Source organism: Thalassophryne amazonica, chromosome 15, assembly GCF_902500255.1.
Source record: "Thalassophryne amazonica chromosome 15, fThaAma1.1, whole genome shotgun sequence".
In the NCBI taxonomy this organism is placed as follows: domain Eukaryota; kingdom Metazoa; phylum Chordata; class Actinopteri; order Batrachoidiformes; family Batrachoididae; genus Thalassophryne; species Thalassophryne amazonica.
Genome location: NC_047117.1, coordinates 56,408,748 through 56,423,208, shown reverse-complemented (window position 1 = coordinate 56,423,208; position 14,461 = coordinate 56,408,748). Strand labels below are relative to the sequence as shown.

The 14,461-nt window shown below is 39.3% G+C and overlaps 1 protein-coding gene across 1 annotated transcript in view; it reads right to left on the bottom strand.

The window, feature by feature from the left end:
• Positions 1-14,461, bottom strand: part of helz (helicase with zinc finger) — a 155,353-nt gene that overhangs the window by 18,920 nt on the left and 121,972 nt on the right. Inside the window, exons 25-29 of the mRNA XM_034188104.1 lie at positions 7,798-7,843; positions 1,438-1,625; positions 980-1,184; positions 729-811; positions 49-562 (exon numbers count right to left, since the gene is read on the bottom strand). Coding sequence (XP_034043995.1) covers positions 49-562; positions 729-811; positions 980-1,184; positions 1,438-1,625; positions 7,798-7,843 — 1,036 coding nt within the window. The remainder of the gene's footprint in view (positions 1-48; positions 563-728; positions 812-979; positions 1,185-1,437; positions 1,626-7,797; positions 7,844-14,461) is intronic.

Here is a 14,461-nt window from a genome sequence, read left to right as displayed (position 1 = left end):
GCACATAAAAACAATAACAAGAAAAACAATAATAAAATCAGTACTCACCCAGATTATCTCCCAGGATTCCATTATGTCCATCCTCTCCAAAGCTGTTGACCCTGTTATTCTGTGAAAGCCCTGGGTGTTGACCAGCTGGTTGTGCTCTAGGAGTCCTCATGGAGCTTCCCATCTCCTCCACTGCTCCAGACTCTGACCTTTCTGAAGTAGGAGACTGAACAGCTCTGTGGGGGGCTACGGGAACACTGAAGAAGGAAGCACTGTGGCCACCACCAGCATAGGCATTAGTAAGATGCTGCTGCTGATGATGATGATTCTGTTGAGCCATCCCTGTGTGTTGAGGCTGGTTAACCCGGTAAATTCTGGAGACTGGATACTGTTGGAGGAAAGCTCTTCCATTGGCAGGGGGTGCAGGAAAAGCTGGATTTGGTGGTGCCAGGTGGTAATTGAGGGATCTCTGAGCAGCTGATGGATCTTTTCGATGAAGCAATGCACTAGGGAATCCTACCAGTCCATCTGCTTGTGAATCTAGATTTCGACTTTGACCTGTATCTAAATCTCCCTGGAGTTCCCAAGGTAAATACCAAAAGAATAAAAATATTAAGGTTGCTATCTGAGTCTAATAGCATAATGAGTAAGCTTTTACGTGTTGTAATAGTCTCTGGCTAACTGAAACTAACTGCTAACTGGTTTTGCCTAGATTAAAATGAGTAATTTAATTTACTTGCCTGTTTTCCCTTCAGATCTGAGGACTTTCTCTCTGCTGTTTGAAGATGATTCTGTTCTGATTTTGGACCCATTTCTAATTTACCTGATATGTGGGAAAGAAAGAAACACACACACACACACACAAATTAAAAACACATACACTTGTTATTCAGGCTTAATCAATCTTACTGACAGAATTGTTTCTATTTCATAGAACACAGTAACAACAATGTAGGTTACTTTATGTGGCTATTAAAACCCCCCAGCACACCATTTCTGATTGAGTCTGCCTGTAGCTCTTTGTCAGGGCTGGGATGGCCCATTCCAAGGGGTGAGGGGTGTGTCACTCCGCTATAAGGGACGGGAGAGCCACGATTTTGGGCCTGCAACAGATTGAAATTGTAGGCCATGGCTGCCTGATGATTAATGATGCGAGGGTCCACAGCAAAGCGATTCTGGTAACCATGCCAGGGTAACTTAAGGAAACAAAACAGAAGTGACACATTATTGTAGGGGCCATGGTTAAGCTGTCACAAATTGATTATAAACACAGGTGTAACAATACTAAATATATTTCCATTTTATTAATTTATTACAATTTATTACATTGGGTTTACTTGATGGCATGAATTTAATTTATTTCCTCTTCAAATATATACCGCTCACATTAGCTGCATTTTGTATCCTGTACATGGTGTTCATTTGTTCTACCAGAACAGGAAGACTTACAGGAAGAGGCATAGGCATGACCATGTTTCCACCATACACGGCTGGAACGTAGAGGATGCTGGCTCCTGTGTGAGGATCGATCTTCTGAACAGGGCTGGGCGACTTGCCCATGCCAGCTGTTGTCCCACTCAAAGGTGGACTGAACGCTCGAATCGGGTTGCCCATCAGCACTGCCGAGTTAGGTTGAACTGCAGTGACAGAAAAGACTGATGAAATAAACAAATGTGCATGCTTTTTAACAATAATGTTGAGGGCACCAGCTAAATACAGTTGTGGTCACACGTTTACATACAATCATCATGGGCATGAAATAAATAGTAATTTTTGGCTTTTCATGATTTCTTTTTTTTTTTGCCAGAGTGTAATGATTGTACAGTATACATCATTAAGTACTTTAAAAAACAAAACTCAGGTGAACAAGTTTGAAGCTATTTTGGATCTTCTATCATCCACATAAAGGTCAAAATTACACACAGAGGCTCAAGTATATGCATACACCCTGACTAATATTTGTTTAAACGTTCCTGAGCAAGCGCCAACTCAACCAGATGCTTTTGGTAGCCATCAACAAGGTTCTGGCACAATACCAGCTGGATATTTGACCACTCTTCTTTGCAGAATTGGTATAGTTCATTTAATGTATTTAGGTATTATTATGGACAATAATTTATCTTGGAAAGCCCACATCAGGCATCTAAAACTAGGTCTTGTTGGATTTGTGAGAATCAATCAATCAATCAATCAATTTTTTTATATAGCGTCAAATCACAACAAACAGTTGCCCCAAGGCGCTTTATATTGTAAGGCAAAAGCCATACAATAACTACAGAAAAACCCCAACGGTCAAAACGACCCCCTATGAGCAAGCACTTGGCGACAGTGGGAAGGAAAAACTCCCTTTTAACAGGAAGAAACCTCCAGCAGAACCAGGCTCAGGGAGGAGCAGTCTTCTGCTGGGACTGGTTGGGGCTGAGGGAGAGAACCAGGAAAAAGACATGCTGTGGAGGGGAGCAGAGATCGATCACTAATGATTAAATGCAGAGTGGTGCATACAGAGCAAAAAGAGAAAGAAACAGTGCATCATGGGAGAATCTACTGAATCTACTGGTACACAGTTTCCCATGTAACAATAAGAAATATACTCAAAACCTGGATTAATCTTTTTAGTCACATAGCACTACTATTATTCTGAACACTACTGTAAATGAATGAATGTGGTTGGTTTCCCGACCCAAACCTGGCTTTGAAGCATAATCCACAAAAGTTTAACAGGGTTGAGATGGGGCTTTTGGAAGGCCATTCCAGAAGCTTAATGTTAACCTGCTTTATCCAACCCACAACCAGTTTTAATGTGTGTTGGAGATCATAGTCCTGTTGGAACATCCAATTGTGGCCAAGTTTCCACTGTCTAGCTACTCGTATGAGGTGAGGTTGAACAATTTGGTATTCCATCTTTTTCATTATTTCATCCACTTTGTGTAATGCACCAATACCAATGGCAGCAAAACTGCCCCAGAGCATGATGCTACCACCACCATGCTTGACCATTTGTACAATGTTATTAGGTTTGAAAGCCTTACCTTTACTACTCCTAACATGCCTCTTGTCATTGTGGCCAAATAGCTCAATCTTTGTCTCATCTGACCATAAAACTTTTCTCCAGAAAGCATTTGGTTTGCCTGTGTGGGCAGCTGCAAATTTCAGTCTAGCTTCAAGATGCTGATTTTGGAGCAGGGGTTTCTTTCTTGGTCTACACACTCTCAGTTCACAGTGATGTCAAACTCACTTCACTGTGGACAGGCACACTGGTGTTCCAACAGTTTCCAGTTCATGGCAGGCCAAAGGCTATTCATTTTAACTCAAGTCTGTTTTTATTTGTTTTTATTAGTTTTTTGTTGTTATGTTATGGTGCTTTTTTTTTTAACGGACTACTCACATTATATTGCGCCTTGTGGGATTAATAAAGTTGTTGATTGATTGAAGCTTAGCGGTTCTGTGGCTGTTCCTGAGCATCCTAACCAATTTCCTCTCATCTAACGGTGACAGTGTGGGTCTTCTTTCAAACACTGGCAAAGTGGTGACACATCAGACTAACTTTTACTTATGTACAATTGTTTGAACTGACGATCTTAAAATCTGCAGTTGGTCAGAAATGGCTCCAAGAGACCTTCTCGATTTGTGTAAATCGACAGTCTCTCTCTCTCTCACACAGAGTTATGATTTTATAAGGAAATTGAAACAAACTTACTACAACCCCTATGAAGCATGACAAAGAGCAAAAGATGATTTGTACAAATGATCTGAATTCCATAAGCCCAGATTTAAGCTATTGTAACCTTTCAAGCAGACAAGCTGCTGTTATGGCTAAATATAACCTTCCCTTGGTAAACATTGTATTAACAACTCCTTGCTGTGTGGTTCAAGGATGAATCACTTTGATAGATTCAATTGCCTCAGGCCTTCACATATCCATCTGGGCTGCTGTGTTAGATTGGCTGATATCAAGCTGTTGATTTGTGTTTGTACGTGTGTAAGACTAAAACACTGCATACACTTGTAATAGTGTGATACTGGAGACAGAGAGAAAGAAAACAAAGAATAAATGGCCATTAAAATATCTCCAACATACAGATTTTTTTCTTTTAAATATGGCACAAAACATCTGTTGTGTTTTCATAAAAATGCCTTCATTTGTCAGTAACTCATGGTGTACTGAAGCTTTCAACATAAACAGTGTGACTAGTTACAGCTTCATACTGGAGGGTGACATGGAAATTTGGAGAGGAATTGGCGTCTCACTAATTTAGAAGATCTTCACTTAGCCTGGAAAAAGAGTCTGTTGCTCTATAAAAAAGCCCTCCGTAAAGCTAGGACATCTTACTACTCATCACTTATTGAAGAAAATAAGAACAACCCCTAACCCCTAACCCTAACTTTAACTAGTAATGACTTCATGACTTTCTTTGCTAATAAAATTTTAACTATTAGAGAAAAAATTACTCATAACCATCCCAAAGACATATCATTATCTTTGGCTGCTTTCAGTGATGCCGGTATTTGGTTAGACTCTTTCTCTCCAATTGTTCTGTCTGAGTTATTTTCATTAGTTACTTCCTCCAAACAATCAACATGTCTATTAGACCCCATTCCTACCAGGCTGCTCAAGGAAGCCCTACCATTAATTAATGCTTCGATCTTAAATATGATCAATCTATCTTTATTAGTTGGCTATGTACCACAGGCTTTTAAGGTGGCAGTAATTAAACCATTACTTAAAAAGCCATCACTTGACCCAGCTATCTTAGCTAATTATAGGCAAATCTCCAACCTTCCTTTTCTCTCAAAAATTCTTGAAAGGGTAGTTGTAAAACAGCTAACTGATCATCTGCAGAGGAATGGTCTATTTGAAGCGTTTCAGTCAGGTTTTAGAATTCATCGTAGTACAGAAACAGCATTAGTGAAGGTTACAAATGATCTTCTTTTGGCCTCAGACAGTGGACTCATCTCTGTGCTTGTCCTGTTAGACCTCAGTGCTGCTTTTGATACTGTTGACCATAAAAGTTTATTACAGAGATTAGAGCATGCCATAGGTATTAAAGGCACTGGCTGCGGTGGTTTGAATCATATTTATCTAATAGATTACAATTTGTTCATGTAAATGGGGAATCTTCTTCACAGACTAAGGTTAATTATGGAGTTCCACAAGGTTCTGTGCTAGGACCAATTTTATTTACTTTATACATGCTTCCCTTAGGCAGTATTATTAGACAGCATTGCTTAAATTTTCATTGTTACGCAGATGATACCCAGCTTTATCTATCCATGAAGCCAGAGGACACACACCAATTAGCTAAACTGCAGGACTGTCTTACATAGACATGGATGACCTCTAATTTCCTGCTTTTAAACTCAGATAAAACTGAAGTTATTGTACTTGGCCCCACAAATCTTAGAAACATGGTGTCTAACCAGATCCTTCCTCTGGATGGCATTACCCTGACCTCTAGTAATACTGTGAGAAAAATTGGAGTCATTTTTGATCAGGATATGTCCTTCAATGCGCATATTAAGCAAATATGTAGGACTGCTTTTTTGCAATTGCGCAATATCTGTAAAATTAGAAAGGTCTTGTCTCAGAGTGATGCTGAAAAACTAATTCATGCATTTATTTCCTCTAGGCTGGACTATTGTAATTCATTATTATCAGGTTGTCCTAAAAGTTCCCTGAAAAGCCTTCAGTTAATTCAAAATGCTGCAGCTCGAGTACTGACGGGGACTAGAAGGAGAGAGCATATTTCACCCATATTGGCCTCTCTTCATTGGCTTCCTGTTAATTCTAGAATAGAATTTAAAATTCTTCTTACTTATAAGGTTTTGAATAATCAGGTCCCATCTTATCTTAGGGACCTCATAGTACCATATCACCCCAATAGAGCACTTCGCTCTCAGACTGCAGGCTTACTTGTAGTTCCTAGGGTTTTTAAGAGTAGAATGGGAGGCAGAGCCTTCAGCTTTCAGGCTCCTCTCCTGTGGAACCAGCTCCCAATTCAGATCAGGGAGACAGACACCCTCTCTACTTTTAAGATTAGGCTTAAAACTTTCCTTTTTGCTAAAGCTTATAGTTAGGGCTGGATAAGGTGACCCTGAACCATCCCTTAGTTATGCTGCTATAGACCTAGACTGCTGGGGGGTTCCCATGATGCACTGAGTGTTTCTTTCTCTTTTTGATCTGTATGCACCACTCTGCATTTAATCATTAGTGATTGATCTCTGCTCCCCTCCACAGCATGTCTTTTTCCTGGTTCTCTCCCTCAGCCCCAACCGGTCCCAGCAGAAGACTGCCCCTCCCTGAGCCTGGGTCTGCTGGAGGTTTCTTCCTGTTAAAAGGGAGTTTTTCCTTCCCACTGTCGCCAAGTGCTTGCTCACAGGGGGTCGTTTTGACCGTTGGGGTTTTTCCATAATTATTGTATGGCTTTGCCTTAAAATATAAAGCGCCTTGGGGCAACTGTTTGTTGTGATTTGGTGCTATATAAATAAAATTGATTTGATTTGATACTAAGAGAGTAACAAGCAATATAAAAATGATTTCAAAGTAACACATACGACATTGATACACAGACCCCTGAATCAATTTGAATCCTATATAAACTGGGTGTCAACTCAATGTTAATGTTATGAAATGGTTAAGTTTGTTTCTCTGCAACTGCGCATCTTCAAACTCTCATAAAAGTTCAAAGGCTGGTGAGACAGCTCTTGCGACTCGTCACAGGAACCATAACTTTGCTACAAGATTAAAACAAAGTCAACACATCTGATACTGGCAGGCGGTATAATGGATAAATTGTACTTGTTTACAGTGTCAGTTAGCATATTTATTTATTTTTACAAAATTGTGAGCTGAGCAGTGTTTGAACTCTGCTCAGCTCACAATTTGTTAATACTGGTTCAAAACGGGAACGTTATGCTATGATAACAACCGCTGGCTTGTTTTTCTGGAATACTTCTATGCTGCGTTTTCTGCTGTTGTATGTGCTCTTGCTCCCAGTGGTTAACAAAAGGAGAGCAGAGTCAGCACCAAAGAGCTACATTAGTAAAAACCTGAAGGAGGTTCCTGGTTTTTCATGAAATACGTATTTGAAAGCAAGCACGGCCACATTGGGCTTTTTCTAAATCATTGGGGAAAATGAACATATCAGACTGTATCATATGGCAGCAAACCGTTCCACAATAAATATTGTTCCGGAATCGTATTGAAGACCATGAATTTAGACACCACTTACTTTGAAAAGTTACTTTCTTAGTTACTTTTTTAGTTACTTCACACAATTATTTTATAGAGTTACTTCATTAGCAGGTTTATGCAGTTACTTTATTAGCAGCTGCTGACAACTTGTAACTAATAAGTAATGTAACTAATGAGGTAACTAGTAACCTACCTTGGTTATTCTTAAGATTGAGTTATCAGCAAAGTAACTAATCAGAAAAGTAACTAATAGTTATAGTAATAGTTGAGTACCCAGAAAACCTTTTCTGGCTAATCAATCTTGAAAATAACCAAGTCAGATTACTAGTCACTTTATTAGTTACATTCAGCAGCTGCTGACAAGTTGTCCACAGCTGCTGCTGAAACAACTGTATAAAGTAACTGTAAAAAGTAAATAATAAAGTAACTTTTCAAAGTTACTGTGGCAACACTGCTAGACACGCATAGTTTTTTTCATAAGGCACAAATACACACACCATTTACATACGAGGAAACAACAAACCAAGGGAGAGAAACTACCACTAATGGCAAGTGATTTTTCATAGACCTAACACTTCAATAAATGTGTGTTGATGCAAGTGGGAAGCTTCACTCACCATATCCTTCTGGTGGAAGGTGCTCTGTGTGGTTTGCATGTTTTCCCTGTGAAAAAGAGAAATCATTAAAAAGTCAAGACATAAAAGAAATACAGAGGACAAATGGTTAAAAATGGGATGAAGACAAGAAGAAGGAAGGAGGACTGCATTTCTGTAATGAGTTTTCATTGCACTGACTGAAGCTTTTTTTTGGCATTGGACAGATTGTGCGACGAAGCAATACCACACGAGCGCCAAAGGCGCAAAGTCCTGTCGGAGGTCCAGGGGCATGCCCCCCCCCCCCAAATTTTAGTTTTTAATGGTGCATTCTGGTACATTCTTGACATACAATTCTTACTTAGAAAAATCAGTATTCTCAGCTATATACAACCCCAATTCCAATGAAGTTGGGACAATGTGTAAAATGGCCTCCGTTGTCATAATTTTCCACTTCATAATGCGCAACATATTTTCAATGGGCAACAGGTCTGGACTGCAGGCAGGCCAGTCTAGTACCCGCACTCTTTTACTACGAAGCCACGCTGTTGTAACATATGCAGAATTTGACTTGGCATTGTCTTGCTGTAATAAGCAGGGACGTCCCTGAAAAAGACGCTGCTTGGATGGCAGCATGTGTTGCTCCAAAACCTGGATGTACCTTTCAGCATTGATGGTGCTATCACAGATGTGAAAGTTGCCCATGCCATGGGCACTAACACACCCCCATACCATCACAGATGCTGGCTTTTGAACTTTGCACTGGTAACAATCTGGATGGCCTTTTTCCTCTTTTGTACGGAGTACACGACGTCCATGATTTCCAAAAACAATTTGAAATGTGGACTCATCAGACCACAGCACACTTTTCCACTTCGCGTCTGTCCATTTCAAATGAGCTCCAGCCCAGAGAAGGCGGCGGCGTTTCTGGATGTTGTTGATGTATGGCTTTCACTTTGCATGGTAGAGTTTTAACTTGCACTTGTAGATGTAGCGACGAGCTGTGTTAACTGACAATGGTTTTCTGAAGTGTTCCTAAGGCCACGCAAGATCCTTTACACAATGATGTCGGTTTTTAATGCAGTGCCGCCTGAGAGACAGAAGGTCGCAGGCATTCAATGTTGGTTTTTGGCCTTGCTGCTTACATGTAGAAAGTTCTCCAGATTCTCTGAATCTTCTGATTATATTATGGACTGTAAATGATGGAATCCCTAAATTCCCTGCAATTGAACATTGAGAAACATTGTTCTTAAACTGTTGGACTATTTTTTCACTCAGTTGTTCACAAAATGGTGATTGGCGCCCCATCTTGTGAACGGCTGAGCCTTTTGGGGATGCTCCTTTTATACCCAATCATGACACTCACGTGTTTCCAATTAACCTGTTCACCTGTGGAATGTTCCAAACAGGTGTTCTTTGAGCATTCATCAACTTTCCCAGTCTTTTGTTGCCACTGTCCCAGCTTTTTTGAAACGTGTTGATGGCATCCATTTCAAAATGAGCAAATATTTGCACAAAAACAATAACGTTTATCAGTTTGAACATTAGATATCTTGTCTTTGTGGTGTAATCATTTGAATATAGGTTGAAGAGGATTTGCAAATCATATTCTGTTTTTATTTACATTTTACACAACATCTCAACTTCATTGGAATTGGGGTTGTATGAAGATAATATCAAAGAGACCGCGTCTCTGTAGCTGTAACTCTAAATGAAACACACATTAATGTGCACGGCACCACACACACCTCAGCACATTGTTCAATGCACAACACAAACACACCAACCACAAATGACAACCCATGAATTAAGTCCACAATGTCTATTATATACTGAATATTCGCCGTTACATGTCTCTCCAAAATTCACCATAAACAGAGCGGGCCCCGTCCTTCTCCCCCGTGGAGGAGGATGGGTAAGTCCTGTGGGTCTGTCCAGATCAGGTGGGCTGGCTTGACGTGGTCCACCAAAATGTGTGCAGCTTTGCCGCCTATGTCGACCACAAAGGGTTTTTTTTATCGTCTCCATTCTATTTTTTCCATTATGAAACAATGTCTTATTCATTATGTTAATTGTAGTGTTCTTACCTTTGGTTACAATGGAGAAAATAAATTCCAAATTGATGCTGATGTCTCGAACTACAAATGTCCACTCATGCAAGTGAGTGGCAAGTGACATAACTGCAATACGTATATTGTACAAACCAGTAAACAAAAAAGTGAACACTAATACTATTTTAAATATGGAAATGGCATTCTAACCCAAATACATTTCTTCTGCAAATCAAGTGAGGTTTCAGACCATAAAATATAACACTGACTGTGGCAAAATATTAAATCGTTTCACATTTGATGTATTACTCTGTGCCCTGACCGTGGTGCTATGCAGATGTTAATAATGGCGCTGTCAGCTGAGGGTGAGAGAAACTAGTGTAGAGACGACAATGCCGAAATGGGTAAATTTAATCTATCACACGAAGGAATTGCTGTGGATTCTGATACAGAATTACTCAATGCAGTAGACGAGATGGAGAAATCTGTGGGTCTGCTCACAGCATTTCCAGTTTGGCATGAAGACGCTGTTGCTATGGTAAGCTTTGCCAACCGAATTACTTATGGATTAGAAAGGGGATAACTCAGCATTAACATCTGCAAATCATAAAACATAACAGGGTTATTCCCTAAATATAATGAATGTGCATTCTGCTATGAATGTGATATTGCATAGACAAATGCTATGACCAGCCTGTGCTATAATCATACCAAATATGAAGGAAATCCATGAAACAGTTACAGAGATCACGAAACAAAAAAACCAACAAAAAAAATAGTTTCAAAATTTCTTTGAATAATCATGGCAATCCCTCAGTCTTGAAGAAGACTGTCTTTTGATCGACTTCTGGGTGGGATGGTGGACGTGGCAATGACTGAATAGGCCCAGTCTTGATGCACACCGTTTCTGACAGACTGAACATGGTTGCTATGGGAAGCTTCTGCCGGTGAGGATCTTGTTCTCTCTGCTCTTCTCTTCTGTGTTGTTTGTCTGCATTTTTTTTTGAAGACTTCCACTCCAGTGTGGATTGCTGCTCACCAGCTGGCTCAGTCTCCCGCTTGTTCTTCCCAGGTCTTCCAGTCAACTGAGCAGCTCTTGAGGTTGTGCTTCAGGAGGTCCCCGTTTCCTTGGCTCAGCTGGAAGTACAAGACTTGCTTGGGAAGTCAGCTGTCATCCATTCTAACAATGTGACCCACCCACCAAAGTAGGTTCTTGATAATGATGATGATACACACTATGCTCTGGAGCTTGGCTTCAGCCAGGATGTTGATGTTGGTATGGTTGTCTTGATGCCTGTTGCAAATGATACTCCTCAGGCACCATTGGTGGAATCACTCGAGAGATTTCAGGTGGTGGTGGTGGTAATAGGTGGTCCAAGTCTCAGATCCGTACAGCAGGGTTGGCATGACAACAAGCTTTGTCAAGAAGGATTTTCATTCCATGCTGACAAACACTCTGTCCTCAATAGATCCTTAGGCTGGTCTGATGGCTGGGAAATCCCAGACTATCAGGGTGTGAGGCAGTCTTCATCTGCCTTCACAACTGTTTAAGCCACCACCTCCTCTACCTGATCTGCTGTAGAGGACTTCTTGTTTCACCAAAGCTCCATTAGGAGTCTCGTGTTCAGGGTTGCTGTTGGGACGTCGTGGTCTAATCATCTGTGTATAAATGCATTTTTTAATCCATAAAATTGAAACAATACTACAGGTCATTAATAACCAACACAGATTTACAAGTTTGGAAATGAATTTATTTTATGCAAGTCTCAACATTAAATTAGACTGTTCTATAATATTTTAGCTGTGGCAATGCAAGGTGATGTGTAGAATGGGCTGACCTTTAAATGAGCAGCATGCTGCATATGTTGACCAAAATAATGCAATGGCAGCAGCAAGCTTGTGTGAACTATGTGGTTGTGAGCCACATGGCATGACTGAGGGGAGGGAGGAAGAGAGCGAGACAGAAAGGAGGAAATGTGTGCGTGTCTCTAAAGCTGGCTTATGTTGTGGAGCTCTGGCTCATTAGGCCCAGTGGGTGATGGCAGCAGGTTGGCAGCTGTGTGATTTCGTTAACCTTTACCTCAGGGCAGACAGAGAGGACAGACAGACACACAAAGACATTTCAACCTGAGCTGAACAATCAAACATCTTCCACCATCCTCTGATGCTAATTTCCTATCTGTTGTTTTACTTGGAAAAATGAACAGACACACAGTAATTTCCTGTGGTGAAATTAAATTGAGTCACTTGATTAAATCTGTTTTGTGCCTTTGACCATATTTCCTCTTGAAGAATATGAATCACTCAATTGATTACAGACTTAAAATGCACGCATGCAAAATTTCTTTAAAAATTTTAAATCGTATGCAAATCCTCTCAAAACAGTGTAACACGACGAAGGTAATATCCCAATTAATTGTTTTTCCTCCCAACCCAAGACCTTTAATAATGAATGTCCCCACATATGAAGTCAGACCAAATCTGGTAGTTAAATGTGATCTAATGCATCATGTGATTTTCAACTTCCAGGTCCAAACAAAAAAAGGCGCGCTGTCATTAACATTGAGAACTGCACTGAGACGCTCTGATCAGGCTGCACTTAAACTGTTGCACACAAACAACACCATTAACATCGCAAAATAAAACTCTTTGTATATTTTACCTAAAACTCTCCTGGATATATTAAATGGGTTTTTAGACGTTGTTATTACGTTTGTTTTATGTAAAAATGCCAGACGCTCAGGTTGTTTCTCCGTTATTTTCAATGGGAGTTGCTGTGAGCTGCGATCGCTTCCTGTTCATGTCGTTCGGGGGGAAAGTGAAGTTTGCACTTTAACGTCCTGTTTATTGTAATAAATACATTTTTTATTAACCAACAGACATGTATATTTTACCTGTGCATAATAAAATATATAAAGTAAAAGAAAAAAGTTTTATTAAGTGTTCTTACCTTAGAAACAGACGAATGCGGTTAACGGGGGTGGAGGTGGAGAAGGGAGGGACGGAGGTTTGCGCACACTGTAAACACAAACTAAACTTAAACTGTAAATCCTTAAAAGGCTCATACAGACTTAACTTTAATTGTAAACTTAAAGATCTTTGGACCCAGAAACAGATTTATCACGTGATGCGTTACATCAGAGCTTAACAACCGGATATTTGGATCTTCCCATATAATGCATCTGAACAGTGCATGTTATAAATAAAGCTACACTAAAATGAGCACAGCAAATTAAATATGTTGGAAAAGGTGTGCATTAGGAATGCTGAGACTGCATTAGCAGCTTTTAGTTAATGTAATATTACTAATAATATGTAGCGTTTTAAAAGGTAGCAAATCAACATGCAGATGAATCAGCAATTCCCAACTCAAGTCTCAAGTCATAATGACCACCAATTGTTTGCAAGCTACCTTGAGACATGACTTGGGACTTGCAGATTGATGACATGAGAATGACTTGACAATGACTTCGTCCCACCTCTGGTATAAGGGGATTAGCGTATGAGTGGATAGTGAGTTATTTATACAATAGGTATCAGTATGTTCATTTATGTGGGATAAATTCTGAAATTTTGCCCCAGGGTTCAGTCCTTGGTCCATTGTTGTTTCTTTTATATATTAATGATATATGTTTGGTTTCTAAATCCCTGACTTGTATTTTGTTTACTGACGATACAACTGTATTTTGTAATATGAATCATTTGGGACAGCTTTTGGACATGATGGAGAAGGAATCAAAGAAATTTAAACATTGGTTTGATTCAAACAAATTATTGCTCCATTTTGGTAAAACTAAGTGTATTATATTTGGAAATAAGCCCAGGAATTTAAGCAGAAATATATTATTACAAGATACTGAAATGGAACTTGTAACTGAAACAAAATTTCTTGGGGTTTTTATTTATGACAAAATAAGCTGGAAAACAGATATCAATTATGTTCCAGCTAAAATGTCTAAAGCCACTGCAATCCTGTATAAAGCAAAAGACTTCCTCTCGCAACATTCATGAATTATTTTATATCATTCATTACTTGTTCCATATATGACCTATTGCATTGAAGTTTTTGGAAGCACATACAAAACTAATACAAATACAATATTTTTAATACAAAAGAAAGCCATAAGAAATTATTAGTGACTAACCCCACCATGAATCAACAATCCCATTATTTGTCAGTTTACATATTTTAATTTTTTTTTTTTTTAAATAATTCTGGGACTTGGTTGATTACACCACAATTCAAATCATGTATCAAGTCAAAAACAAACTTTTTCCTCAACATGTCCAGGATCTGTTTAAAATGAGGGAGTCCAGTTACAATTTCAGAGGAACGTTAGTATTTGAGAAGTCAAACAGTCAAACTACTGTAAAAGTAAAAAGTCAATGCATTTCGGTTAAAGGTGTTAACATTTGGAATAATTGTCCTGGTAACATCAAAGTATCTGGCACCTTATTCAGCTTTAAAAGGCTCTATAAGAACAACATAATTCCGTCTTATAATCTGATGAACTAGGTTTATAGATTTTGTTACTGTTTTTGGGGATTGTGCACTGTTTGTCTGGTCGTGTTTTTTTTATTATTATTATTATTGATTAATTTATACTGTCTGTGCTGGCATTTGCTGTTGGAAATAT